We start from the raw sequence: 27,930 nt of genomic DNA, 5'->3' as shown, positions 1-27,930 counted from the left end.
ACACCATAGACACCTACATCATACAATTTGACAGTCTCACACACACACCATAGACACCCACATCATACAATTTGACAGTCTCACACACACACACACACACACAAAGACACCAACATCATACAATCTGACAGTCACACACACACACCATAGACATCCACATCATATAATCTGACAGTCTCTCTCTCTCTCACACACACACACCATAGACACCCACATCATACAATTTAACACTCACACACACACACCATAGACACCCACATCATACAATTTAACACTCACACACACACCATAGACACCCACATCATTCTGCCAACGATTCCATGTTCAGTGTGGCTGTGTTTGCACTGAGCCCTGGCTTTTAAAATCTTTATTATCATTATTTCTTTTTTTAATTCTTTTTTTTTTTTTTACTCGTTTGTGCTGTGAATTACACACCCACTGTGATTTTAACTGATTGTAGTTGGGGCCTGGATGTGTCAGCATTGTGATGAAATCAAAAAGAAGTTATCTTTTGAAGAGTGTGTTTTATTTCAGGACTCCACACATATTACGTCGACTGATAGTGCCTCTCTTTGGTATGTGTTAACACTGACAGGTTTTTCATATGTTGGAAAACAATGCCGCGCCATTTACGAACAGATCAGACTGTTATTCATTGAGCTTGTGAACAGATCAGACCGTTATTCACTGAGCTAAGTCATACAGTTTTACCTTTAGTGTCTTCATTCTGTGTAATCGAAATTACACAAATTGTTCCATTGTAATTATGGATATTAGGAGATGCAAATTCTTGTAAGAAAAGCAAAAAGTCCGCCAATTATCTGTGTGTGAGTGTGTGTGTGTGTGAGTGTGTGAGTGTGTGTGTGTACCAGCCTTTCAGCAGCACACTTGAACGCAGCATGTACAAGCAGTGTCTGGTGTTACTCTACACACTATGCTCCACAGAAGAGGCTGGCTTGGTATCAGGCAGGCACCGCACGCACACGTGTGGTTTGTGACCCCTCTGAGTGTGAGTGGACTGTTTTTAGCAGACAGCGAGCATTTAACCAAGTGGCCACTGACTGAACAGCCATGTGCTTTGTGTTGCAAAAACTCTCAAGTTTCCATGCCTCGTTTACCTACTGATTGAAGAGTCATCACGTACACACCCATGCATGCAAATGATCGCGCTCGTGCAAACCGACGATAAAGTCACACGCTTCCACTCATTCACAACCACAGATTGAAACACTAAACACACATACAGACATTATATTCAAATGAATGCACAACAGTGATAACTCTTCCAACCCAAAGCACAGGTTTGCATATTGCAGCTAATTCCCACAGTTTGTGGTCACTAGTGTTGCACAGTCACACCTGATTCTCTCTCAGCCTGGATTACATGTGAACACAACAAACGAAGCTGACCTCACACCAACAGGCAGGCCACATAAGGACAGGGGAGCTAAGGGGAAAAAAAGTCACTTCCATGAAAACAGAAAAAAACCCAACAAACATCCTCCCCCTCATCCATCTCCATCCTAAAATTGTCCCCTTTTTTTCATGACAAAACTCACAAAAAGACTCCCACGATAAGCACTTGTGACAATCACTTTCTCCTGCAGAAACAAACCCTGAACAGATAAAAAAAGGAAAAAAAAAATTTCTCCTTAAAATGGAAGCAGCAAAGGAAAGAAAACGGATGCAAAGGGGATGAAAGAGTGGTCCCCCCTGGCCTATGTTTGCTGAAAGAAGTACAGACAGGCCAGGTCCCTCCAGCCTATGTCCGCTGGAAGAGGTATAGATAGGCCAGGTCGCGGGGCGGGTGTTCCGACAGAGCCACCTTCTCATCGTTGTAGATGACCCAGCGACCCTCCCGCAGGATGTGACACACGTAGTGACCCACGCTGGTCGATGTCCCCATGTGGGAGATGAACGCCACTAGCTTGTACTCTGGAACAACACACACACACACACACACTTCATCATTGTACTCTGAAACACCACACACACACACACTTCATCATTGTACTCTGAAACACCACACACACACACACTTCATCATTGTACTCTGAAACACCACACACACACACACTTCATCATTATACTCTGAAACACCACACACACACACTTCATCATTATACTCTGAAACACCACACACACACACACTTCATCATTATACTCTGAAACACCACACACACACACACTTCATCATTGTACTCTGAAACACCACACACACACACACTTCATCATTGTACTCTGAAACACCACACACACACACACACACACTTCATCATTGTACTCTGAAACACCACACACACACAGACTTCATCATTATACTCTGAAACACCACACACACACACACACACACTTCATCACTGTACTCTGAAACACCACACACACACACACTTCATCATTATACTCTGAAACACCACACACACACACACACTTCATCATTGTACTCTGAAACACCACACACACACACTTCATCATTGTACTCTGAAACACCACACACACACACACACACACACTTCATCACTGTACTCTGAAACACCACACACACACAGACTTCATCATTGTACTCTGAAACACCACACACACACACACTTCATCATTGTACTCTGAAACACCACACACACACACACTTCATCACTGTACTCTGAAACACCACACACACACACACACACACACACACAAATAAACCACCACACACACACGCACACACACACACACACACTTCATCAATGTACTCAACTACAACACACACATACACCTTACATGTCATCAGAACATAACACCAGTGTCACCTATCCATATTTTAGACATGGAAACACATCATCACTGGGTAAAAGACACAGCAGGAAAACATTTACACATCTCACACAATCCTAAGTCAACCACATCACCACATTGTGCAAAGTTCAGTCTCTAATCCTTTACTTACTCTCCGACCCATCCCGGAATTTGTTCTCTGCAGGCTGACCCCCATGGGCCTGTGTCTCCATGGGAACCTCGTCAGGCTGGTCCAGCTCATCCGCATGGCTGAAGATCCAGTCGGCCGCCCGCTCCACATTGTTGTTCTGTGTTGAAAGAGAAAAACATTGTTGTTGTTCTGTGCTGAAAGAGAAAACCATTGTTGTTCTGTGATTGTTGTTGTTCTGTGTTGAAAGAGAAAAACATTGTTGTTGTTCTGTGCTGAAAGAGAAAAACATTGTTGTTCTGTGATTGTTGTTGTTCTGTGTTGAAAGAGAAAAACACTGTTGATGTTCTGTGTTGAAAGAGAAAAAACACTGTTGTTCTGTGATTGTTACTGTTCTGTGCTGAAAGAGAAAAACATTGTTGTTCTGTGCTGAAAGAGGAAAACATTCTGTGCTGAAAGAGAAAAACATTGTTGTTCTGTGATTGTTGTTGTTCTGTGCTGAAAGAGAAAAACGTTGTTCTGTGATTGTTGTTGTTCTGTGCTGAAAGAGAAAAACATTGTTGTTCTGTGATTGTTGTTGTTCTGTGCTGAAAGAGAAAAACATTTCTGTTCTGTGTTGAAAGAGAAAAACATTGTTGTTCTGTGATTGTTGTTGTTCTGTGCTGAAAGAGAAAAACATTGTTGTTCTGTGCTGAAAGAGAAAAAACATTGCTGTTCTGTGTTGAAAGAGAAAAACATTTCTGTTCTGTGATTGTTGTTGTTCTGTGTTGAAAGAGAAAAACATTGTTCTGTATTGAAAGAGAAAAAACATTGTTGTTCTGTGATTGTTGTTGTTCTGTGCTGAAAGAGAAAAACATTGTTGTTCTGTGATTGTTGTTGTTCTGTGTTGAAAGAGAAATACATTGTTGTTCTGGGGGTGGGGGTGGGTGGGAGAAAAACATTGTTGTTTGGGAGGGGGGTGGGGGGGGGGAAACATTGTTGTTCTGGGGGGGAGGAAAAAAACGTTGTTGTTGTTGTTCTGGGGGGAGGAGAAAAACATTGTTGTTCTGGGGGGGTAGGAGAAAAACATTGTTGTTTGGGAGGGGGGGGGAACATTGTTGTTCTGGGGGGGGGAGAGGAAAAAAACGTTGTTGTTGTTCTGGGGGGCAGGAGAAAAATGTTTTGTTGTTCTGGGGTGGGGAAGAGAAAAACATTTCTGTCTCGTATGTCCTTTGAGGAATTATTTGTGGTTTGTGGGGTGAGAGAAAACCCTGTCTGTCTTGTATGTCCTTTGAGGAATGATTTCTCTGTTTTGTTGGTGTGTTCTGTCGGGGAGGAGAAAAACAGGTCTGTCCTCTGACAAACACTTTTTCTTTTATCTCTGTAAAACATGTGTCTTATATATCCTTTGAGGAATGAAAGGGAAAAGAAAAGAAAAAAAAGGTAGGGAAAAAAAGAAAAAAAAATGGTATGGGAAAAATAAGCAAAAAAAAAAAAAAAAGAAAGAAAAAAAAAAAGGTAGGAAAAAAACAAACTCAAAGGCTTCACTGTGGCAACACTCTCTCCCTGGGCGGACAGCAGCCCAGGTTTCAGGCAGAGAAATGTTTTGTGACAAAAAGTGACACAGAGGAACACAGCCAGACAACAGCCCAGGTTTCAGGTAGAGAAATGTTTTGTGACAAAAAGTGACAGAGGAACACAGCCAGACAGCAGCCCAGGTTTCAGGCAGAGAAATGTTTTGTGACAAAAAATGACACAGAGGAACACAGCCAGACAGCAGCCCAGGTTTCAGGCAGAGAAATGTTTTGTGACAAAAAATGACACAGAGGAACACAGCCAGACAGCAGCCCAGGTTTCAGGCAGAGAAATGTTTTGTGACAAAAAGTGACACAGAGGAACACAGCCAGACAGCAGCCCAGGTTTCAGATAGAGAAATGTTTTGTGACAAAAAGTGACACAGAGGAACACAGCCAGACAGCAGCCCAGGTTTCAGGCAGAGAAATGTTTTGTGACAAAAAGTGACACAGAGGAACACAGCCAGACAGCAGCCCAGGTTTCAGGCAGAGAAATGTTTTGTGACAAAAAGTGACACAGAGGAACACAGCCAGACAGCAGCCCAGGTTTCAGGCAGAGAAATGTTTTGTGACAAAAAGTGACTCAGAGGAACACAGCCACACAGCAGCCCAGGTTTCAGGCAGAGAAATGTTTTGTGACAAAAAGTGACACAGAGGAACACAGCCAGACAGCAGCCCAGGTTTCAGATAGAGAAATGTTTTGTGACAAAAAGTGACACAGGGGAACACAGCCAGACAGCAGCCAGCCCAGCACTGACCGTGGCCTTGAGGGCCTTGATGGCCTGGGGTCGGGTGAAGCCCATGGCCGAGATCATCATGATGGCGTCCTCATTGGGCACAAAGTCCGCCGACTTGTTGCTGCCTGCCACTTGTAGAGGCTCCGCAAAATCTGCACACACACACACACACGCACACGCACACATGCACACACACACACACATGCACACATGCATAAACACACACATGTGCACACACACACACCATCCCCCGCTGTGTCAAGCTGCTGAAAATGTTGAGTGGAACCAAAGACAGACTTAGAAAAAATCATTAATTTGCACCATAACCAACGACCATGCAGTGACGCTACTGGCAAGGCTTGCTCTGGCTTCAGACTTGTTCCAACAAGATATTCCAACATGCTTGTTTCATGGATGTTCAGACTCTACATGTCTTGGCAGTGTTAACTGTGGTTTGTGATTCATATAAAACCAGTCTTGATCCCAAACTGGGAGCTCTTCACCTGGTATCACCCTTGCAATTTATCAGTTTATCGCATCAGCAAGCAGGCAAGAGTTTCCCTTTGTTATTGCTCTGAGTTCTGCACTCAAACAGAAAGAAAAAAAAAGAAGAAAAAAAAAAGAAAAGAAAGACATCAGCAGCATGTATCTACTGAATCATTTAGCATGATACAAAGAAAAGACGGAGTGAATGTCCCTCTCAATGCTGCTGGCACCAATGGCTGAAGGTCAGAGCATGATATAAAGAAAAGACGGAGTGAATGTCCCTCTCAATGCTGCTGGCACCAATGGCTGGAGGTCAGAGCCAGTAGGGGCTGCAGACTACAGATGTCGAGGAACCAACACACACGCCAGACACTCCCTACAAAGGTCACTGACAAAGGCAGCTGCTTGAGATGGTTATCGTTGTTCCACCAAACATGCTGTTTGACAATCTGTACTAGCAATCCGTCAGCTGTTTCTTTTGTTGTTCTACTAAAGATGATGTACTAGCAAAGAATCAGCCGTTTCTTTTCTTATTCTGCCAAAGAATCAGCCGTTTCTTCTGTTGTTCAACCAAAGATGATGAATGACAATCTCTACTAGCAATCTGTCAGCAGTTTTTTGTTGTTGGTCTACCAAAGATGATGTATGACAATCTGAAATCGCAATCAATCAGCCGTTTCCTTTTCCTTTGTCATTCTACCAGATATAATGTAAGACAATGTGTACTAGCAATCAATCAGCTGTTTCCTTTTCCTTTGTCATTCTACCAGATATAATGCAAGACAATGTGTACTAGCAATCAATCAGCCGTTTCCTTTTCCTTTGTCGTTCTACCAGATATAATGCAAGACAATGTGTACTAGCAATCAATCAGCCGTTTCCTTTTCCTTTGTCGTTCTACCAGATATAATGCAAGACAATGTGTACTAGCAATCAATCAGCCGTTTCCTTTTCCTTTGTCGTTCTACCAGATATAATGCAAGACAATGTGTACTAGCAATCAATCAGCCGTTTCCTTTTCCTTTGTCGTTCTACCAGATATAATGCAAGACAATGTGTACTAGCAATCAATCAGCCGTTTCCTTTTCCTTTGTCGTTCTACCAGATATAATGCAAGACAATGTGTACTAGCAATCAATCAGCCGTTTCCTTTTCCTTTGTCGTTCTACCAGATATAATGCAAGACAATGTGTACTAGCAATCAATCAGCCGTTTCCTTTTCCTTTGTCGTTCTACCAGATATAATGCAAGACAATGTGTACTAGCAATCAATCAGCCGTTTCCTTTTCCTTTGTCGTTCTACCAGATATAATGCAAGACAATGTGTACTAGCAATCAATCAGCCGTTTCCTTTTCCTTTGTCGTTCTACCAGATATAATGTAAGACAATGTGTACTAGCAATCAATCAGCTGTTTCCTTTTCCTTTGTCGTTCTACCAGATATAATGTAAGACAATGTGTACTAGCAATCAATCAGCCGTTTCCTTTTCCTTTGTCGTTCTACCAGATATAATGTAAGACAATGTGTACTAGCAATCAATCAGCTGTTTCCTTTTCCTTTGTCGTTCTACCAGATATAATGCAAGACAATGTGTACTAGCAATCAATCAGCCGTTTCCTTTTCCTTTGTCGTTCTACCAGATATAATGCAAGACAATGTGTACTAGCAATCAATCAGCTGTTTCCTTTTCCTTTGTCGTTCTACCAGACATAATGCAAGACAATGTGTACTAGCAATCAATCAGCTGTTTCTTTTGAGCGTATCAAAGTGTGGGCTTGAAAGGTGAGAGGAGAGGTACCTGCATCCCCCATGTGCTCCATGACCCAGTTCATGGCGGGTTCGATCCCCTGACTCTGAGTGTGGAACACCGCCTTGCGACACCCCTCCACCGCAAAGCCCATCTCCACCAGCTGGGTGACTAGAGCTTCGTCGATTCTCACTTCTGTAACACACACAGAGAAACATTCAATGTCAGTTCTCACTTCTGTAACACACACACAGAGACATTCAGTGTCAGTTCTCACTTCTGTAACACACACACACACACACAAACACACACGCACAGAGAAACATTCAGTGTCAGTTCTCACTTCTGTAACACACACACAGAGAAACATTCAGTGTCAGTTCTCACTTCTGTAACACACACACACAAACACAGAAACATTCAGTGTCAGTTCTCACTTCTGTAACACACACACACACAAACACACACGCACAGAGAAACATTCAGTGTCAGTTCTCACTTCCGTAACACACACACAGAGAAACATTCAGTGTCAGTTCTCACTTCTGTAACACACACACACAGAAACATTCAGTGTCAGTTCTCACTTCTGTAACACACACACACACACACTGAAACATTCAGTGTCAGTTCTCACTTCTGTAACACAAACACACACACACACAGAAACATTCAGTGTCAGTTCTCACTTCTGTAACACACACACAGAGAAACATTCAGTGTCAGTTCTAACTTCTGTCACACACACACAGAGAAACATTCAATGTCAGTTCTCACTTCTGTAACACACACAGAGAGAAACATTCAGTGTCAGTTCTCACTTCTGTAACACAAACACAGAAACATTCAGTGTCAGTTCTCTCTTCTGTAACACACACACACACACACACACTGAAACATTCAGTGTCAGTTCTCACTTCTGTAACACACACACAGAGAAACATTCAGTGTCAGTTCTCACTTCTGTAACACACACACAGAGAAACATTCAGTGTCAGTTCTCACTTCTGTAACACACACACAGAGACGTTCAGTGTCAGTTCTCACTTCTGTAACACAAATACAGAAACATTCAGTGTCAGTTCTCACTTCTGTATTATTGGCCCCTGATGAGTTAAGGTCAAGTTGTTAGCGTGTTGGACTTTCAGTGTAAAGACTGGGTTCAGTCCTATTATTGGCCCCTGATGGGTTAAGGTCAAGTTGTCAGCGTGTTGGACTTTCAGTGTAAAGACTAGGTTCAGTCCTATTATTGGCCCCTGATGGGTTAATGGTCAAGTTAATTTTTTAAAATTATTATTCCAATCTCCTAGGTCAACAAAATTCAATGTGCAAACCTGCTAAAAGCCTTGGCATGGTGGGTTTTTTCCCTTCTAATCTCTCATGTCAACAAATAAGCAGACCTGTTAATGCCTGCCTTGATATGGTCTTTTTTGTTTTCCCAATCTTCAAGGTCAACAGATGTACAGACATGCTAATGTCTTGATACGGTAGAATTTTTTCCCAATTTCCCAGGTCAACAAACATGCAGACGTGCTGATGCCTTGACCCCCTTCATGTGTACAAACACGCAACAGATCAAATTAACACACCAAACATCCTGTAATCCATGTCAGCTTCTGAAGGGTTACAGAAACAAAGCCTAGCGTCAACATGCCTGGAAACAGAGCATGGCTGCCTAAAAATCAAGGTAAAAACACAATCACACAAGTAAAAGGCCATTTGTCGAACTGTCTGATTAAACGTGGGGGTTGCAAACTATAATACAAAAGCGGCAGCAGCACACATTACAACCACCCAATGTGCTCCCCTCTGCCCCCTCCTCTCCTGCACTCCTCTGACCTACTGTCCCCATACCTGGCTGTGCCGGTTGGTCAGCAGGTAACTCCTCCTCGTCAGGTTGCTTCCCTTTGCCACGCAGCGTCGACAGATCCAGGAAGTCTGGCACCTCAACAGACACGTCTGCAACAAAACGTGCCTCGACATTCAAAAACTTGCAGCCGGTTCCAGCTGCTAATTCATTCTGGAAACAGATTTCCTTCTGCAAAACTGAAACTGACCAGTCATTTTTGGCATGTGAGCTGGTTTTTGTAACTGTTTCTCTCTCTCTCCATCGTTTCACCCACCTCTCCACCGCTGTCTCTCTGTAAAAAAAAGACTGATAAATAGAACACTTCTTTTTCTAATTGTTTGAGAGGAAAAAGAGCAGGCAACCCACACAAATAAGATTTCTTGAACATGACAGGAAAACAAAATAAAACTAAGCAGCAGCAGGGTAGGAGGACATCCTTTACAGAGTGGAGCCACAGCCGTTTCATAGTGACAGATAGCAAGGCTCCGTTCAGACCCTGATCTGACAAGCCTAAAATGTCACTGTTACTGGTGATCACTGCCCAGTGAACAGTGGGCCATATCTGGCTGGAAAACATTCTTACTAAACAACGCAGAAAAAAACACAATTCAAGCCCTACTCTGTCGTGATCTGACAACCTGAAAAGAGAACAATGTGGGAGAGAAAATCAGGAACAAGTACAGTCATATTCTGTCGCATAAACCCAGGGCACGCTGCTGTTATTGTCCATTCTGTCAACTTTCTTCTAATAGATAAAAAACCCAACAACGCAATTAACACAGCACTAACTGAACTATGTCTCACACTTACCTAATTTCCTTGGTACCCAGTCTTCACCAATGGTGAACTTCTTCAGCTGCACAAACAGGTAGTCTGGGAAAGTTTTGAAACGTGTCGTTCTGCACAGAGAGAGAATGAAAAAACACGTAATTCTGATTACAGACAGAAAGATGTACATGCACTCACGTGACACCAACACTCACACCAAGATGGTGTAAAGTGTCACACATCAGACAAGGGCGGTCTTCATTTAGTATGTCATTTGGATGAAACAATAAACTGAGGTCCTGTGTGCAGCGTGCACTTAGTGCATGTAAAAGAACCCACAGCAACAAAAGGGTTGTCCCTGGCAAGACTCTCTAGAAAAATCCATTTTGGTAGGAAAACAAATATACATGAGGGAAGAAAAAGACAATGTGGGTGGTGCTGCACTGTGGCAATGCATCTCCCCAGGGACAGCAACCTGAATTTCACACAGTGCAATGTGTCTAGAAACAACAAAACAAAAACCTAACACAATATAACTCCTCAAGGGGAACATTTAACTTCCCAAAACAACAAACATTAGGGCCATCCAGAAATGACTCAAAACGTAGTTGACTTTGCTTTGTTCCAGCAGTCTTGAAGAAAACCCGGATGTGTCAGCACTCACTTGTTAGCCTGAGTCTTGGCCTGCACTGCAGAGCTGTAGAAATCATCCACTGTCTCCACTTCCTGGAACTGCTGTATGCAGTCTGTCATACGTATCTTCAGCCGTACCAATTCCTTTGGGTCTCTGGGGGGTAAAAAACAAAACACAAACCACAAAAGAACTTAAATGTTTATCACTTGTTTAAACATTTTTCATCATACATACAAAACAACGTGTATCACTTGTTTAAAAAATAATTTTCATCATACGTTTAAAGACAATGCGCAAAATATGCATGCCGACACGTAAATCTGACCCAAATGATTTTGTGCTAAGTGCATTGAGCGTCAATTCTTTCAACTTGTTTCTAAGCAGTATAAGATGAGTAAGGAATATGTATTATCATGACCTGAGAGGCCTCACACTATTTTCTTCCTTCTCTGGCCTGGCCATCCCTGTGTACCACTCACATTTTCTGTCCCTTGGCCTCAAGCTCCTGTTTCTTGCTTTCATAGGCAGCCACCTCGTCTGAAAACCATGGGACAGACAAGGCTCACAGTGAAGTCAAGGAATGGGAATAGCTCATCCCCCCACCCCCACCCCGCACTGTTTGCTTTATTCACTGATATTGTTTTGTTTCTGTTAACTTTATGCATTGATAATTTTTGACTCACTTGTGTAAACAAAGTGAGTCTATGTTTTAACCCGGTGTTCGGTTGTCTGTGTGTGTGTGTGTGTGTGTGTGTGTCCGTGGTAAACTTTAACATTGACATTTTCTCTGCAAATACTTTGTCAGATGACACCAAATTAGGCATAAAAATAGGAAAAATTCAGTTCTTTCCAGTCATCTTGTTTAAAACAATATTGCACCTTTGGGATGGGCACACAAAAAAAAAGCAAAAAAAGTGAGTCAAAAAAGCCTAATTATATGCAAACTGCATTTACTGTTATATTTATATTTTTTGTATTCTCTAAACTTGGCACTTTCATCCGATATTCTGACCGAACAACAAGAGCAGTCATTATTATCATTTTTTGTTCAAACACGAACTTCTTTTGCTAAGCATGGAAGTTTTATTTATTTTGCAAACGTTTTGGTGCAGATAGTAAAAAAGGGAAATTACTCTGTAATTAATGCTAGGGGACTTAATTTGCTTTAAACTGATCTTTCTCATTTTAAACATTACATTTTGAAATTACACTCAATACATAAAAAGCTTGGATTTTTTAATATTTTTTTAAGTGTATCACAAGTGAGTCTTGAAGGCCTTGCCTCTCTTGTCTTTTATTGTTTTTGCACTGATAATGTTTTTTGTTTCTAAGCACTGATATTTCTTAAATACTACTTATGCTTTAATATTTTTTAATGTTATTGCTTATTTTATGCATTGATGATTTTCGGTTATTATTAAATATATGCATTGATGATTTTTTTGTAAGTTCACTGTATGCACTAGAATTTTGTGTGTATAACTGTTTGTTTTATCCATTGATCTTTTTTGTTACTGTTTGCTTTAAGCCCAACTTATGTATATTCAATGAATTTAAAAACAAACAACTTTTGTATTGTATGAAAACAACTTCTGCTAAAGTGAAAAAAAAACCCAAAAAACCCCCAAACAAATACCAAAAAGAAAAATGAAACAACTGACACAATAACAGGAAAAAAACATCTCATTTAGACATATGTCCCCATTCACTCCTCCTCCTCCTCTGTACCCCCCACCCCCTCACTCCCTATCCCCCACCAACAAAAAAAAACCCTTTTCTATTGTATGAAAGGAACTTTGCAAAGGTGAAAAACAACCCCCCCCCCACCCCCACCCTCAAAAAAAAGAAGAAACAATTGATACAATAACAACAGGAAAAACACATCACACACACACACAAGTCTCCATTCACTCCCCATCCTCTGTCCCACCCCTCCTCCAACCTCCACCACCCCCCTCCCCTGCCAGCAGTGAAGCCTGACCTTTATTGATGGCCGCCTCCAGAGGGATGGGAAGGGGCAGGAGGAAGTCCTCGCGGTACGTGTACTTGACCTTCCTCGACCTGGCGCACACCACCCGCTCCTCCACCTGGTAGCGTAGACTGTCGGCCGGGTTGTCTGTGCCCCGGCTTGTCCGCTGCATCATGATCATCATCATTGTCATCATCATCATCATCACACACACACCTGACATACATCTGACACACACTACCCTCTCCTCCACCTGGTAGCGTAGACTGTCGGCCGGGTTGTCTGTGCCCCGGCTAGTCCGCTGCATCATCATCATCATCATCGTCATCATCATCATCATCACACACACACCTGACATACATCTGACACACACCACCCTCTCCTCCACCTGGTAGCGTAGACTGTCGGCCGGGTTGTCTGTGCCCCGGCTAGTCCACTGCATCATCATCATCATCATCGTCATCATCATCATCACCATCACCATCATCATCATCATCATCACACACACACACACACCACCCTCTCCTCCACCTGGTAGCGTAGACTGTCGGCCGGGTTGTCTGTGTCCTGGCTTGTCCACTGCATCATCACACACACACACACATACAGACAGACACACACACAAGTTGCTTATAAATCAGCCGACCGTAAAGGGTCATACCAGGACAGGCCAACTAAATAAAAAAAATCAACAGCGTTCAACATAAAACTCCTTAGCATCTGGAAAAACAAAAATAAAAAAAAACCCTGCAAAACAACACAGTTGATGATTTTAATTTCTCTATCTTAACCATTACACTCCTTAAGCAAATAAGACTTGGCTGTGCTGAGGACACCAAAGATTGCAATGCAGGCAAGAGAGAAAAAAAAGTGTCGAGGCTTGCTGGAAAAAAGAAAGGGAAAAGGACTGGGAAGGCAGAAAATGCAAAGTTCAACTTGAAGAAAGAAAACAGGTAGAAACAAAGAGATCAATAGAAAAGAGGAATAATTACTTAGCACAGAATATCAGGGGGAAGTTATCTTACTTAAAGATTCCCGGAATCCCACAGGGGACAGAGGAGCAAGGCAGACAGCCTAGGACAGGACCTGCCAAATCTTAATGACAAGGCTTTTCTGATTATATGGTGCATCCTATAAATTTCAAAGATTTTCTGGTTAAACAAGACACATGGTGCAGTGTATTATAATGCACACATCAACAATATCAATTACAAGTTGAGCACTGTCCATAACTGTTGCTGCCAATGGGCAGTGTATTATAATGCACACATCAACATGATCAGTTAAGTCAGCCTCTGTCGAAAACTGTTGCTGCCATGTTGGTACCTTCACCTCAAACTGATGTTCAGGTTTGTGATGTCATCATGGAAACTGTTTAAATGCTGTGTCATCTGCCCACCTGACTGCTCTGGGGATGTCTGTCTTCTTTAAATAATCCATCCTGTATGTATTCATGATGCTTCTTCCAATCTTTTTTTGTTATGTAACTGAACTACAATATTCATGATGCTTCTCCCCATCTTTTTTTGTTTGTTTTTGTTTGTTTGTTATGTAACTAAACTTCAATATTCATGATGCTTCTCCCAACTTTTTCCTTTCTTTTTGCATTCATTGCTCAGAACTCCCAATTTCACTCACTGACTGTTTTCACCTAATTGTTAAGCCAGTCATACTCCATTTTCAGTTCAATAACTTCACTCACTGACCATTTTCACCTGATTGTTAAGCCAGTCATACTCCATTTTCAGTACAATAACTTCACTCACTGATCGTTTTCACCTAATTGTTAAGCCAGTCAAAATCCATTTTCAGTACATAACTTTGTATGTTCTGTATGTACATCTAACAAAAAAAACCCCAAAACACACACAAAGAACTTTCAATGTGAGAGAGAAAGCCGGGCTCACCTCCACCATAGAGAGAAGGTGAAGGAGAAACTCCTGTGCGTCCTGCTGCCTCTTGGTGGAGAACTCTGGGTGACCCCGCCCCACCAGTGTCTTAAACATCTGGGGGCGGATTCCTGACGGGGGCTGCAAAATGCGAGTCACCCAGCACCCAGATCACACAGCTGCTGCCACTGTGCTCACCATCAACAACAGCTGCATGTGCTCAATCTTACCACAACCCCCCCACCCTAACCCCACCAAAAAAACAAACAAAAAAAACAACATGCTTTCCAACAGAAGGATAACAACAACAACGACAAAACACAACTTGGAAAACGAAAGCAACAACAAGCAATAGGAATAACAATTAACATCCACAAAAAGAAAACAGGAGTAAGGAATGTGGAACTGTTCAGATGACACATGTCTCAATCAGTCAAATGTGATACCAACAAAACCACCTCAAACACCAGCAACAGAACACCCTGAATATCAACAGCTCTTAGCAGAACAGCAGACCAAAATGCTCAACAATTCTATCCATGCATTTAACTCTAGCCTTCCAAAACCTTCATTCTGGCAGGCCATGTAAAATACCACCAGCAAAGAAGAATGTACACAAAAATTTGTTCTCTCTGCTGTTGCTGTGACGAATGATAAACTCAAATATTTCTGTCCACCTTCATTAATTTGTTCACTGCTGTGAAGACAGGTGTTTTTCTTGCTTGCTGAGAAATACTGTTATTACTAGAACAGTTCTGAAGGGCTGTGAGCTGTATAAAAAAAGGATGAGGACAAGGACACTGGGTTGCCTGGATGGCTCAATCAGTTGAGAGCTGAAACAAGTTCATGTAACAGAAAACAGCAGAGCGGAGGCCCAACAGTAAAGTGGTGACTCAGTGGTAATGGACTAGGAAGCAAGTGTCCTCAGGTTAAAGTCAGCAGTAAAGTGGTGACTCAGTGGTGATGGACTAGGAAGCAAGTGTCCTCAGGTTCAAGTCAGCAGTAAAGTGGTGACTCAGTGGTAATGGACTAGGAAGCAAGTGTCCTCAGGTTAAAGTCAGCAGTAAAGTGGTGACTCAGTGGTGATGGACTAGGAAGCAAGTGTCCTCAGGTTCAAGTCAGCAGTAAAGTGGTGACTCAGTGGTAATGGACTAGGAAGCAAGTGTCCTCAGGTTAAAGTCAGCAGTAAAGTGGTGACTCAGTGGTGATGGACTAGGAAGCAAGTGTCCTCAGGTTAAAGTCAGCAGTAAAGTGGTGACTCAGTGGTGATGGACTAGGAAGCAAGTGTCCTCAGGTCCAAGTCAGCAGTAAAGTGGTGACTCAGTGGTAATGGACTAGGAAACAAGTGTCCTCAGGTTCAAATCAGCAGTAAAGTGGTGACTCAGTGGTAATGGACTAGGAAGCAAGTGTCCTCAGGTCCAAGTCCCACACTCAGACCAGGATTTTAATCCCCACTCCACTAGACCTTGAGTGGTGATCTGGGTACTAGTCTTTTGGATGAGAAGATTAGTCCTGTGCATAACATACACTTACAACATGCAAAAGGACCCACGGCAACGGCAAGTGTTGTTCCTGGCAAAATTCTGCAGAAAAATCCACTCTGATAGGAAAGCAATTACAGAAAGAGCTGCCTGAGTTTCACACACCTGTTGAAATCTGTTGTGACAAAAAAATAATACAATAGTATAAAAACAGACATTTTCACAGCACATTGCATTGCGTCATTACTATGATGGTGTCCCCCCTTCACTCACCCCACGCCCAAGTTTCCTGGTAAAGTTATCCCTGCCAGCTGTATCACCCAAGGTGGGTGTTGGTTTTAATCAGAATGGAGCCCACTAAACAATGACAAAAACTCAAACGGTTTAACTGAGTGAACACTGCTTACACAGAAAGAATCCAAAACCTTAATACTCTGCTTCCTAATGACAAGAGCTTTGTGTACAAAGTTCACAACATTCATCACCATTAGTTCGTTTTCTACAGCCATCAGTAATGTGAATTTAAACACAGACGGACATCTGTGATATTTCTCTGGAATTAAGTAATTCCTGGGTACACTGCATTTTGGACATTCAAGCAGAAAATTCATCTCAGGATCCCTGGTACAGAAGGGGCAAAATAACCTGCTGTATTTGCACGGCTGCTAAACTGCAAGAGACTACAATCCAAAGATAGTTGCTAAACTCCAAGAGATTACAATCCAAAGATAGCTGCTAAGTTGCAAGAGATTACAATCCAAAGATAGTTGCTAAATTGCAAGAGATTACAATCCAAAGACAGCTGCTAAATTGCAAGAGATTACAATCCAAATGTGACAAGGACACACAGTGAAAACACCAAACAGACACGGACGCCCGGAAGACGGACATGGACGTACAGGCAAGAAATCACCAGCACTTTCCGGAGGAGGCTTAGAGTAGTCACCTGCCAGCAGCCCCGATCCCAGCTTGGCCCTGCAACACCAACCACATCTCAATTGTTTTAAAAATTATCTTTTCATCTCTCAACTATAAGCTTATATTATAACAATGTACAACCTGACTGCAAAAAAAAAATTTCAATCTATCATTTCATCATCCAGATACATCTGTTATCAACTACATGTTTGTTTCATCATCTAAACACATCTGTTTTGTCTGAAATTCTGCAAGCAAACTGTACTTTAAAATAAGTGAACAAAGAATGTTTATATGGGGTATTCTAAAATGAAGTAAACTTGCAATTTTCTTTACTCTCCCTTGAGTGAAATGAATAGAGATGTATGTAACCAAGCGGTCACAATTTGGAAAATGAGACTGTGGATCTTAATGATTTGAAAAGTGCTTTACGCAAAAAAAAAAAAAAAAAAAAAAAGTGGCGGCATGGGGGATACAGGATATTGATTTTTTTCTTTTCTTGTGCATTTAAAATTTCTGTGTTTCAACATTAATAACAATTACTGTGAATAGAAAAACGTGTAATCTGCATCAAAATGGTTGATTGCTCCCTCTCTCATACAACACACACCAAAACTAAAAGCAAACAGCTGTGGGACATTCCCATTTTGATGCGAACATACACCTCAGCAAAAAACAGTTACACTTACATCTGCACGTTGAAATCTGAGGTGGGGTTGGAGGTGGTGTGGGTGAAGATGTCCTGCATTTTGTCCACGTATCTGCACAACCAGTGACAGAGTGCTTTGTATCGCTGATGGTGACAGGATCCTCCAAGGATGCTAACATTCCTCTACACTACCAACCAGCACTTTATATTGTTGACGGTGACAGGATCCTCCTAGGATGTTAACATTCCTCTACACTACCAACCAGCACTTTATATTGTTGATGGTGACGGGATCCTCCTAGGGTGTTAAAAATCCTCTACACTACCAACCAGCACTTTATATTGTTGACGGTGACAGGATCCTCCTAGGATGTTAACATTGCTCTACACTACCAACCAGTATTATATTGTTGACAGAGACAGGAATTCCTCCTAGGATGTTTACATTCCTCTACACTACCAACCAGCATTTTATATTGTTGATGGTGACAGGATCCTCCTAGGATGTTTACATTCCTCTACACTACCAACCAGCACTTTATATTGTTGACGGTGACAGGATCCTCCTAGGATGTTAACATTCCTCTACACTACCAACCAGCACTTTATATTGTTGAAGGTGACAGGATCCTCCAAGGATGCTAACAATCCTCTACACTACCAACCAGCACTTTATATTGCTGATGGTGACAGGATCCTCCAAGGATGCTAACAATCCTCTACACTACCAACCAGCACTTTATATTGTTGACGGTGACAGGATCCTCCTAGGATGTTAACAATCCTCTACACTACCAACCAGCACTTTATATTGTTGATGGTGACAGGATCCTCCTAGGATATTAACATTCCTCTACACTACCAACCAGCACTTTATATTGTTGAAGGTGACAGGATCCTCCTAGGATGTTAACAATCCTCTACACTACCAACCAGCACTTTATATTGTTGATGGTGACAGGATCCTCCAAGGATGCTAACAATCCTCTACACTACCAACCAGCACTATATATTGTTGATGGCGACAGGATCCTCCTAGGATGTTAACAATCCTCCACACTACCAACCAGCACTTTATATTGTTGATGGTGACAGGATCCTCCTGGGATGTTAACATTCCTCTACACTACCAACCAGCACTTTATATTGTTGACGGCGACAGGATCCTCCTAGGATGTTAACATTTACACTACCAACCAGCACTTTATATTACTGATGGTGACAGGATCCTCCTAGGATATTGACATTCCTCTACACTACCAACCAGCACTTCATATTGTTGATGGTGACAGGATCCTCCAGGGATGTTAACATTCCTCTACACTACCAACCAGCACTTTATATTGTTGATGGTGACAGGATCCTCCTAGGATGTTAACATTCCTCTACACTACCAACCAGCACTTTATATTGTTGACGGTGACAGGATCCTCCTGGAATGTTAACATTCCTCTACAGCACCAACCAGCACTTTATATTGTTGACGGTGACAGGATCCTCCTAGGATGTTAACAATCCTCTACACTACCAACCAGCACTTTATAATGTTGATGGTGACAGGATCCTCCTAGGATGCTTACAATCCTCTACACTACCAACCTGATGTTAACAATCCTCTACACTACCAACCAGCACTTTATATTGTGATGGTGACAGGATCCTCCTAGGATGCTAACATTCCTCTAGAGCACCAACCAGAATTGCTCTGATCAAAGGGGTGTCTCTAATGATATGTATACCTTTACTGATGGGGACCTTCTAATGATATGTACATGCTGCTTCATCCATATGGATGTTTCAAACCACAGGACTCTTTCTTTCATGAAAACCTGTGATGAAATATTTTGTTGCATAATGCTGTATTGTATTGTATAGTATTGTATTGTATTTCTCCATGTGAAATTCTGGGGCTGCTCTCCACAGGGCGAGCATATTGCCACAGTGCAGCATCACCCTTTTTTCTCTTTTTTTTTTCTGAGTGCAAGTGTGTTAGTTTCACTATAAGAGTGGATATCAGAATTTTGCTAGGGACAGCCCTTTTGTTGCAGTTGGGTTGCACACATGCTGCACTAAATATATGACAGACGCATGTTAAAAATGATAGTCCCTCCTGTCAAAGGGATGCCTCTCACACAGAAGGTAAACTCAACAAGGGAGGTATTGTCAGTGATTTCTTGAAAAGCACCCCTCCCCCCAACCCACCCCCAAATCACCAAAGGGCAAATCACCCTGTTCATAATGACTGGTGTCAGGAGCTGATGCCCACCCTCACACAGCAGACAGAGGAGCCCTCACCTGTGTTTGAAGTCAGGGACGGTGAAGAGCACCTGCATGACGGAGTTGAGGTAACAGCTGTTACCCAGGTTGCGCATGCCCGTGTAGCCTGGGCCGTACAGAGGGGTCAGCTTGCTGCCAGACTCCTGGATAACATCCCACTCCCCGATACGCTGGTTCAGGTCGATTTCCAGCTCCACCATCGTCTTTTCCGTCTGTCAACACCAGTCACAGCCGTTGTAGGGACAAAAATTCTGAATGGCTGGAACTGGGAAGAAATGCATATATATCACATCATTCAGACTCTTTTTGGATTAAGTTTTTAAAAACCATCCTTTTACTTTAAATTCAAATTCAGCATTTTGCATCTGTCCGTATCACTGACAGAAATAATGCATTTTTTCTTATCAGTAATACAAAGGCCAAAATCAAATGTCTGGTTGTTTGGTGGGCAGACCTCTTTGTCTCCGTTTCTCCTTTCTGTCTGTCATCAAATAATGTCAAATCACGGCCATATGCAGGGTCCTTTAATTCTAAATATGTCCTGTATGTCAATGCCAAATTACAGCCCATTTTCATACTGAAAAAGAATAGATCTTTCATTTTTAGTGAGTCCTTTCTGACTGTCAATACAGTGACCAACCAGCATCACAAAGCAACATGCCTGCACCAACCACTGTCACAGAGCAGCTGTTGCTCACCTTCTCCAGGGCGGCAATGTTGATGCCAAAGTGAGCCAGGTGCTTGGCTAGGTGAGGATCCTCCACCATGTCGTCTTCATCATAGGAAAACACGTCTGTGCACAACAAAACACAGGTCAATGACACAAAATGACTCCCCCCCAAATGCTTTCCATAGCTCATTTATTCATGTCAAATTGAAAAAAAGAAACAAACAAACAAAAAACGTTGGGGAAGAAGTAAGAAAGTGGAATAGATGAGTAGTATAATACAGAATACTGTACATTAAAAAACATCATGGAAAAATTACAGTTCACAGAACAAAACTGAAGACCTATGATGTGGGTGGGGTGATATGCTACAAAACAGAGAAGACAGGATTTCACAGCAGAACATTACACATAGGAACTACAATCACAGGACAGCTAGCTTTCATTACACTATTGTAGAGTACACCGCAGCTCACAGGTAACAGTTCCACTATTGCCAGAGCTGAACACTGAAAAAAACAACAACAAAAACTGCCCCCACAAAAACAGAGCACTTAGAAAACAGTGAACACAGAAAGTGAGAAACTCAGAAAAAAACAAGAGAGCAGATGAAAACCACCACAGCATCTAGAAAACACTGCTAAAAGAGCAGAACATCACAAAACAAACAGCAGGCCAAAGTAAAGACCAGATCAGGTAAGAAAATGGATCACAAATGAAAAGCACAGATATTCAAAGCATGTGCACATTTGTGCATGTAAGCATGTATGCAGACAGGCACATACACATCAACGCACAATCACTCACACACGCACACAAACACACAAACTGACACACGCGCACAAGACATCTGCCCACTCACCCGCCCCATTAGGCGTAATGGTTCCCAGCTTGACAGCCAGTGGGTACTTGGTTTCCTGGTAGTAGTCCACAGCATGGTTGTTGCCACCGGAGCCATCAAAGAAGCGACGGCCACACAGGATGGTGCCGTCTGTCAGGTTCAGCCAGAGGTTGGTGGTCAGGTCGCAGCGCTCACACTTCCAGCCTTGGGGAGGGATGCGCTTTCCGTTGTCGATCTGCACCAGGGACTCGGCATGCCTGAACATGCGCACAGCAAACTCGTTAGCCACAAGTTAGCACATTTTCCCCCCACCCATAAACTGTTTCACGACGTGACATAAAACATTGAACAGTGTTATTCAGATTAAACACAGTATTATAAAGAACATCAAACTAAATGTTATACATACTATAAGGTCTTGATGAACAACATGATGTTGATTATTCACATAAATTATCCATTAAAAACAATGGAATTATGTTAGTGTGCAAGCATGAAAAATCCCTATTGCAAGACTTATGGTATTTTACTTATCAAAAATGATCGAATGAAATCTGAAAATACTCGATAGAAAAGATGCACAGTGTCTGAAGAGACTATCAGAATTCTACTCATGTACTTACATCTTTGTCATCCTTAAGTCATGAATATCAACAGAAATACCAACTTGACACATCTGAATACATCAAAATCAAAATATATTACTGAAAAAGCTCATATCTAATACTCTTTTCTGGAAAAAAAAAAAGGAAAAAGATATGGCCACGTGCAATACGTTGGGCTATGAGAAACAATGGATAGATGATTCAGTGCAAACATTTCTGCTTCATTCTCTTCTTTTTACTTGGACCATGAAAACAAATCAAAGTCTTGTTCTTTCCAACCCAGCCAAACTCTTACTTGGACACTATCAGCTTTTCCCCCTCCCATGTGCCGGCCATGGCAGCTGCTTCTTCTTGCTTGGCGGCATCCTCAGCAGACATGATCATTGTCACCGATAGCTGCACCTGCCACATACTAATTTGCATTAAAAAATAACATCTTAAAAAAAAAAAAAAAGAAAAAAAAAAAAGGAGAACAAGCTCCCATTCAAATATATCTGAGTATCATCTAATTGTGCTGGTTTTAATAGCATTATTATTTTTAACTGATAGTGCTGTGTGGATAATAGAAAAGTAACAACAACACTGTAAAATGGTGCTAAAGAATGATAGTACAACAAATAGCAACTCTCTTGCAATTATATATGGCTAGGCACAATCTAACTAAATTATCAACTATGGTTAATCCAATCTAACTGCATTCAGTAATACATAAACAACACATTCAATTTATTTCTGGGTATATTGATACATATAACACAAACCAGCTATTACTGATTTGTATTTCAATTTCAGTCTGAAGATACACTCAAGGCAAATCTCAAAATCAGTATTTTCTTTTCCTCAGATTGAGACAACTCACTTGTATATAAACTCAACCAAAGATGCAAACCTACACAGAGCACACAAAGACACATACAAACACACAAACACAGCACACAAACAAACAGTGCACACAAATTACACACACACACACATATAAACACATACAAACATAGCACAAAACACACACACACCAACATTCACAAATTGCACACACACACACATACAAACACACACATACGCAGCACACAGCACACATGCACACAGCACATAAAACACATAAGTGACACGACAGACTGAAGCCACAGACCGTACCACTTCAGGCAGGTCAATGTTGGGCAGCTGGATGTCCTGCCAGTCTGGCAGCATGACAATACGCAGCTCCTCTTCAAACACAAACTTCTTGTCCTCCACTTGGAAGCCCCCTTCCACACCTGCACGTTTCACACCAAGACACTTTTTTGTTGTTTTTTTTTTGTTTTTTGTACAGCATACACAGATCAGCTTTTAAAAAAGCAGTAATGTATTGTAATTTGTATTGTATTGTATCGTACTGTACTGTACTGTACTATACTGTACTGTACTGTATTGTATCTTTTTGTGACAACAGATATTTTTTGGTGATATCTGGGCTGCTTTCCCCTAAGGGAGTGTGCCGCTACAACGAGATTGCCACCCCCCTTTCTCCCTCTTTTTTTTTGTTTTTTGTTCTGCAAGTGTGTTTGGTTTCCTATCAAAGGGGATTTTTCTACAACATTTTACCAAGGGCAACCCTTTCATTGCTGTACGTTCTTTTACTTGTGCTAAGTGCGTGCTGCACATGGGACCTTTTTATATTTTCGTCTGAATGACTAGCATCCAGACTGCCACTCAAGCCATCAAGGTTTAGTGGAGGGGAAGATAATACTGGCAAGTGTGGGAATCAAACCAGAGCACTCAAGTTCTTCTGCAGCCAATGCGGACTACCACTGGGCCAACACTCCACTTGTTTTAAAAATATATACACTCTGCACCTGCAGTTTTCACAACACAGAATAGCATGTAAATCTGAAACACAGAATGCTGGTTACAAGTAGTTCTAATTATAAGCTATGTGGATGGTTACAAGTAGTTCCAATTATAAGCTATCTGGACATTTCACTTCTGGTAATGCCTCCTTCAGGGCAGCACTGGCATGACCTGAATGTAGCTAAACCAGTCCTGAGAATGTGACTGTCAGCACTGGCATGACCTGAACGTCGCTAAACCAGTCCCTGAGAATGTGACTGTCAGCACTGGCATGACCTGAACGTAGCTAAAGCAATCCTGAGAATGTGACTGTCAGCACTGGCATGACCTGAACGTAGCTAAACCAGTCCTGAGAATGAGGCTGTAAAAGCAGTGGTCAGTGGCCATACCTAGCATCATCTAAATACACTGGCATACTTAAAAAAACACACCAAAATTATTCTATCTATAACATATCTGAAGGACTCACAATAAAGAACAGAAACGTAACAATTAATATCTCTTATGCATAAATTTTGGCATTATATTTGTCTTTGTACTGATCCTGGTACATTTGGTAATAAAGACATATGATATTCTTTTCTTCTATTATCTAATTTTGGGTGCATTTGTGTCAAGAACTCCAATTTATTCAATCATGTTTTTTTATATGATTATTTCTCTGTTTCTAACTGTCCTTAAACCATTTCTCTATATTCACAATTTCTTATTAAAAATAGCAGGCCTCAGACCACAAAACTGAGTGCTGTAATCTTTGAAATGTTTTTAAAAAAAATGCCCATAGCAATTTACCCAAGATATTCCTCCGTAACTCAGCATTTCAACTATTTGCAAAAATCATCAATGAGTCAGAGAGCAACACATTAAAATCAGGCAGCACTGATTTAAGGCACTGAATGGGACTCCACCCAAGGATGACTGGCATGTAAAGAGGCACACAGATGGATAAAACAAGTAAAAGCCTAAGCCCGCTCACCAATGGCCATCTTGGTTGGTTTATTTTCTGCAACCGCTGGGTCCTGAGGAACCTGGGAACACACAAACATTCTCACATGAACTACAAAGTCAATTAACACTCACTTAATAACACTAACAGAGATATAATTCTATATTTTATTTTCAAAAAGCCAATGAACTCCCCTTCCTCCCGAGAATTAATACAACCCCCCCCACCCCCCACCCCCCCCCCCCCACTAAATTAAAACAAAACAAAACAAAAAACACACAGAATTTTTTTTTCTGAAGTTAAAGTTCATCCAACAAATAAAATACAACCTCCTTTCTCCAACGCCGGATATGCAGAAAGACTCCATTGCCAGTTTTATGAAAGTATGGTTCCAAGAAGCGCTGACCAAGCCCAAGAAATGTCTTCATGCAGACATACAGCCCGGTCTCACTTTCCTGCAGACAAGGAAAACAAAATTCCAAACATGTCAAATCAGGAACAAAACAAAACAGTAATAATGGTAAATTATCTCAATTCACCCTATACGTATACCCAAGCGCTGTTTGGGCACCAGTGCCAACATTTTACTATTTTTAGCATCTATCAATCCAAATTCACCAAACTATTGTTGTATTTTTAACTCATTCCATACTGCCCGATGACTTCCTTCATTGTACCCTATGTACTGGCCGCTTGCTTATGTTACAATATATATATATATATATATATATGTAAAGAATGCATTTACATACAGCTGTGAAATTTTGTGATAATATAAAGAATAGAATGGATTAACGTTTGGCAAAGCTTCAAAGCACTCATCTAATCACTGACTGATTTATCATATTTTGAAAAAAATCTGTTTTTCAGAACTGACCTAAAGGGGGTGAATTTTTCTCATATGACAGAAATTTTACAAGTGTGGTCTTTTGAAACCATAGAAACTTCCTAATTGTAGCAATTGAACAGGCAAATGCATATGCACAGTGGATATCCACTAAAGAATCCGTTTGCATTTGACTTTGAGCCACAGTACATGCCGAAGTTGATGGAGACGCCATCTTGTTGAGCGAGCAAGCAAGAAGGGTGACTGCATGCTCGCATGTATTGCACTAAAACAAAGGTATTTTCAGCCACAGTAAAAGTGCAGGTGCACTTTTGGGTGACTGTAGAACAGAGCTGTGCCATTTAGTTCCACACAAAGCCTTTAACCAATGAACTAGGAATTTTTGACTCACTTGTGTAAACAAAGTGAGTCTATGTTTTAACCCGGTGTTCAGTTGTCTGTGTCTGTGTGTGTGTGTGTGTGTGTGTGTGTGTGTGTGTGTGTCTGTGGTAAACTTTAACATTGCCATTTTCTCTGCAAATACTTTGTCAGTTGACACCAAATTAGGCATAAAAATAGGAAAAATTCAGTTCTTTCCAGTCATCTTGTTTAAAACAATATTGCACCTCTGGGATGGACACAAAAAAAAAAAAAAAAAAAAAAATGAAGCCTAATTATATGCAAACTGCATTTACTGTTATATTTATATTTTTTGTATTCTCTAAACTTGGCACTTGTTGGCACCCAACAACAAGAGCAGTCATTATAATCATTTTTGTTCAAACAGGAACTTCTTTTGCAAAGCATGGAAGTTTTATTTATTTTGCAAATGTTTTGGTGCAGATAGTAAAAAAGGGAAATTACTCTGTAATTAATGCTAGGGGACTTAATTCGCTTTAAAGTGATCTTTCTCATCTTAAACATTACATTTTGAAATTATACTCAATACATAAAAAGCTTGGATTTTTTTTTTTTAAGTGTATCACAAGTGAGTCTTGAAAGCCTTGCCTCTCTTTATTAAACTTGCGGTACGCTATAGCGTACCACAGTAACGAAGTGTTGTGTGCATGAAGTACACTATAGCGTACCTTAGTATAGAAAGAGTTAACCTTTCTAAGTGTAAGCAATTACCAAAGGGACATGACTCCTGAAAAACTTTCAGCAATTTAATAACACAACCTGGGCACAGGTTATGAAAACACTTTTGTTGTTGTTGCAAGTTTTGTTTGTGATCACAGATCAGAGCAAGAAAGTCATGTTTTGTTACTTTTAAAGCATTGAAAAATGTTTGGAGATATATAAACAGTGCTTTTGATCCTGACAATGATATACTAGAACAATTGGTGTAAACACTGATAGGTGAGGCAATGTGACTGTGAGTGCATGTGAGCTGCACAAACTATCATTCTTTTAGTTTTTAAAACATCCAAAAATTTGGGGAAGATTACACAAGCTGTCATCATCCTAAGAGTTCTGAAAGTGCAGTGAACAAAATAAATGCTATTTCTTATTTAAGATAAAAATACATTTTTAAAATGGAGAAACACTGAATATACTTCAGTTTCAGAAACTGTCAGATCTGCTTTGCTGTCATTAGTGCCGTCAAAACATTTTTTTTAAAGCAATAACTGGACTACTGTTTTCTAAAAGTAACTGGGACTCAATCTTTGTGAAAAAACTTGAGTGTGGTCATGTGTGCTTGCATGTCACATACCACCACATATGCTTCAAAAGCAAGCTCCAGAATGTAAATATTCATTTTTATGTCTAGGATATCCGACACACAAGAACACATCCTATGCCCACCCTCATACAAGGAGCGTGAAAAGCAAACCGTATACATATTCATGGGTTTCGATGTTGCCTTGTGATTATATCGAAAGAAGCACCCACTCCGTTTCCATTATAAATATTTACTAGATTGGACAGGAAGATCAAGTGCTCTCAGTGTATCTGACTCATCACTTAAAGTCTGAAATATCTATGCCTAACTCAGCGAGAGAAAAGAGTATAATCATATTCTGAAAGGTTATTGTTATCATTAATTTGAACGTGTCATTCGTGTGCTTTGTTGGTTCTCGAAAATTTTGGAATGATTCATCACATTTTATTCTAGATATGCCTACGTACTTCTGTCTTTTCACTTAGAAATATCATTCAAATTTATTTAGAATGGTACTTACAGGGTTATCGAACGAAAATGCACACTCATTTTTGTAAACCTTTTCGTCTCCAACTGGAGCCTTTATTTGAGACAGACGTTTGCGCAGTTCCTCGATGGCGTCCATGCCGATTTTGTTGTCATGCATCATCTCCCTTTACGGAAGACTACTTTATCCAATGACAGGACTTTAAACA

General features: G+C 41.1%; 1 protein-coding gene across 1 annotated transcript; it reads right to left on the bottom strand.

Moving 5' to 3' along the window:
• Window positions 1–383: 383 nt before the first annotated feature.
• Window positions 384–27,883, bottom strand: LOC143287609 (ubiquitin carboxyl-terminal hydrolase 5-like). The gene is made up of 20 exons (XM_076595727.1): window positions 27,756–27,883; window positions 25,076–25,201; window positions 24,777–24,828; window positions 23,108–23,226; window positions 22,269–22,375; window positions 21,390–21,625; window positions 20,559–20,653; window positions 19,879–20,072; window positions 17,624–17,695; window positions 16,916–16,991; window positions 14,554–14,676; window positions 12,659–12,812; window positions 11,157–11,214; window positions 10,708–10,830; window positions 10,086–10,174; window positions 9,281–9,385; window positions 7,478–7,621; window positions 5,214–5,344; window positions 2,927–3,062; window positions 384–1,935 (listed from the first exon to the last, which is right to left on the bottom strand). Exons 1-20 carry the CDS (start codon window positions 27,879–27,881, stop codon window positions 1,763–1,765), a joined length of 2,439 nt encoding a protein of 812 aa, XP_076451842.1. The 5' UTR covers window positions 27,882–27,883; the 3' UTR covers window positions 384–1,762.
• Between the last annotated feature and the right edge of the window lie 47 nt (window positions 27,884–27,930).

The sequence above is a fragment of the Babylonia areolata genome, chromosome 11 (assembly GCF_041734735.1).
Source record: "Babylonia areolata isolate BAREFJ2019XMU chromosome 11, ASM4173473v1, whole genome shotgun sequence".
NCBI lineage: Eukaryota > Metazoa > Mollusca > Gastropoda > Neogastropoda > Buccinidae > Babylonia > Babylonia areolata.
This window is presented reverse-complemented; position numbering and strand designations above follow the sequence as displayed.

Excerpts from the sequence above, each read along its gene's own strand:
- LOC143287609 (XM_076595727.1), bottom strand. The coding sequence starts at position 27,881 with ATGCATGACAACAAAATCGGCATGGACGCCATCGAGGAACTGCGCAAA. Across the intron at positions 10,175-10,707 it reads GCCAAGACTCAGGCTAACAA|AACGACACGTTTCAAAACTT; the intron begins GTGAGTGCTGAC and ends CTCTCTGTGCAG. Across the intron at positions 7,622-9,280 it reads TGACCAACCGGCACAGCCAG|AAGTGAGAATCGACGAAGCT; the intron begins GTATGGGGACAG and ends TGTGTGTTACAG.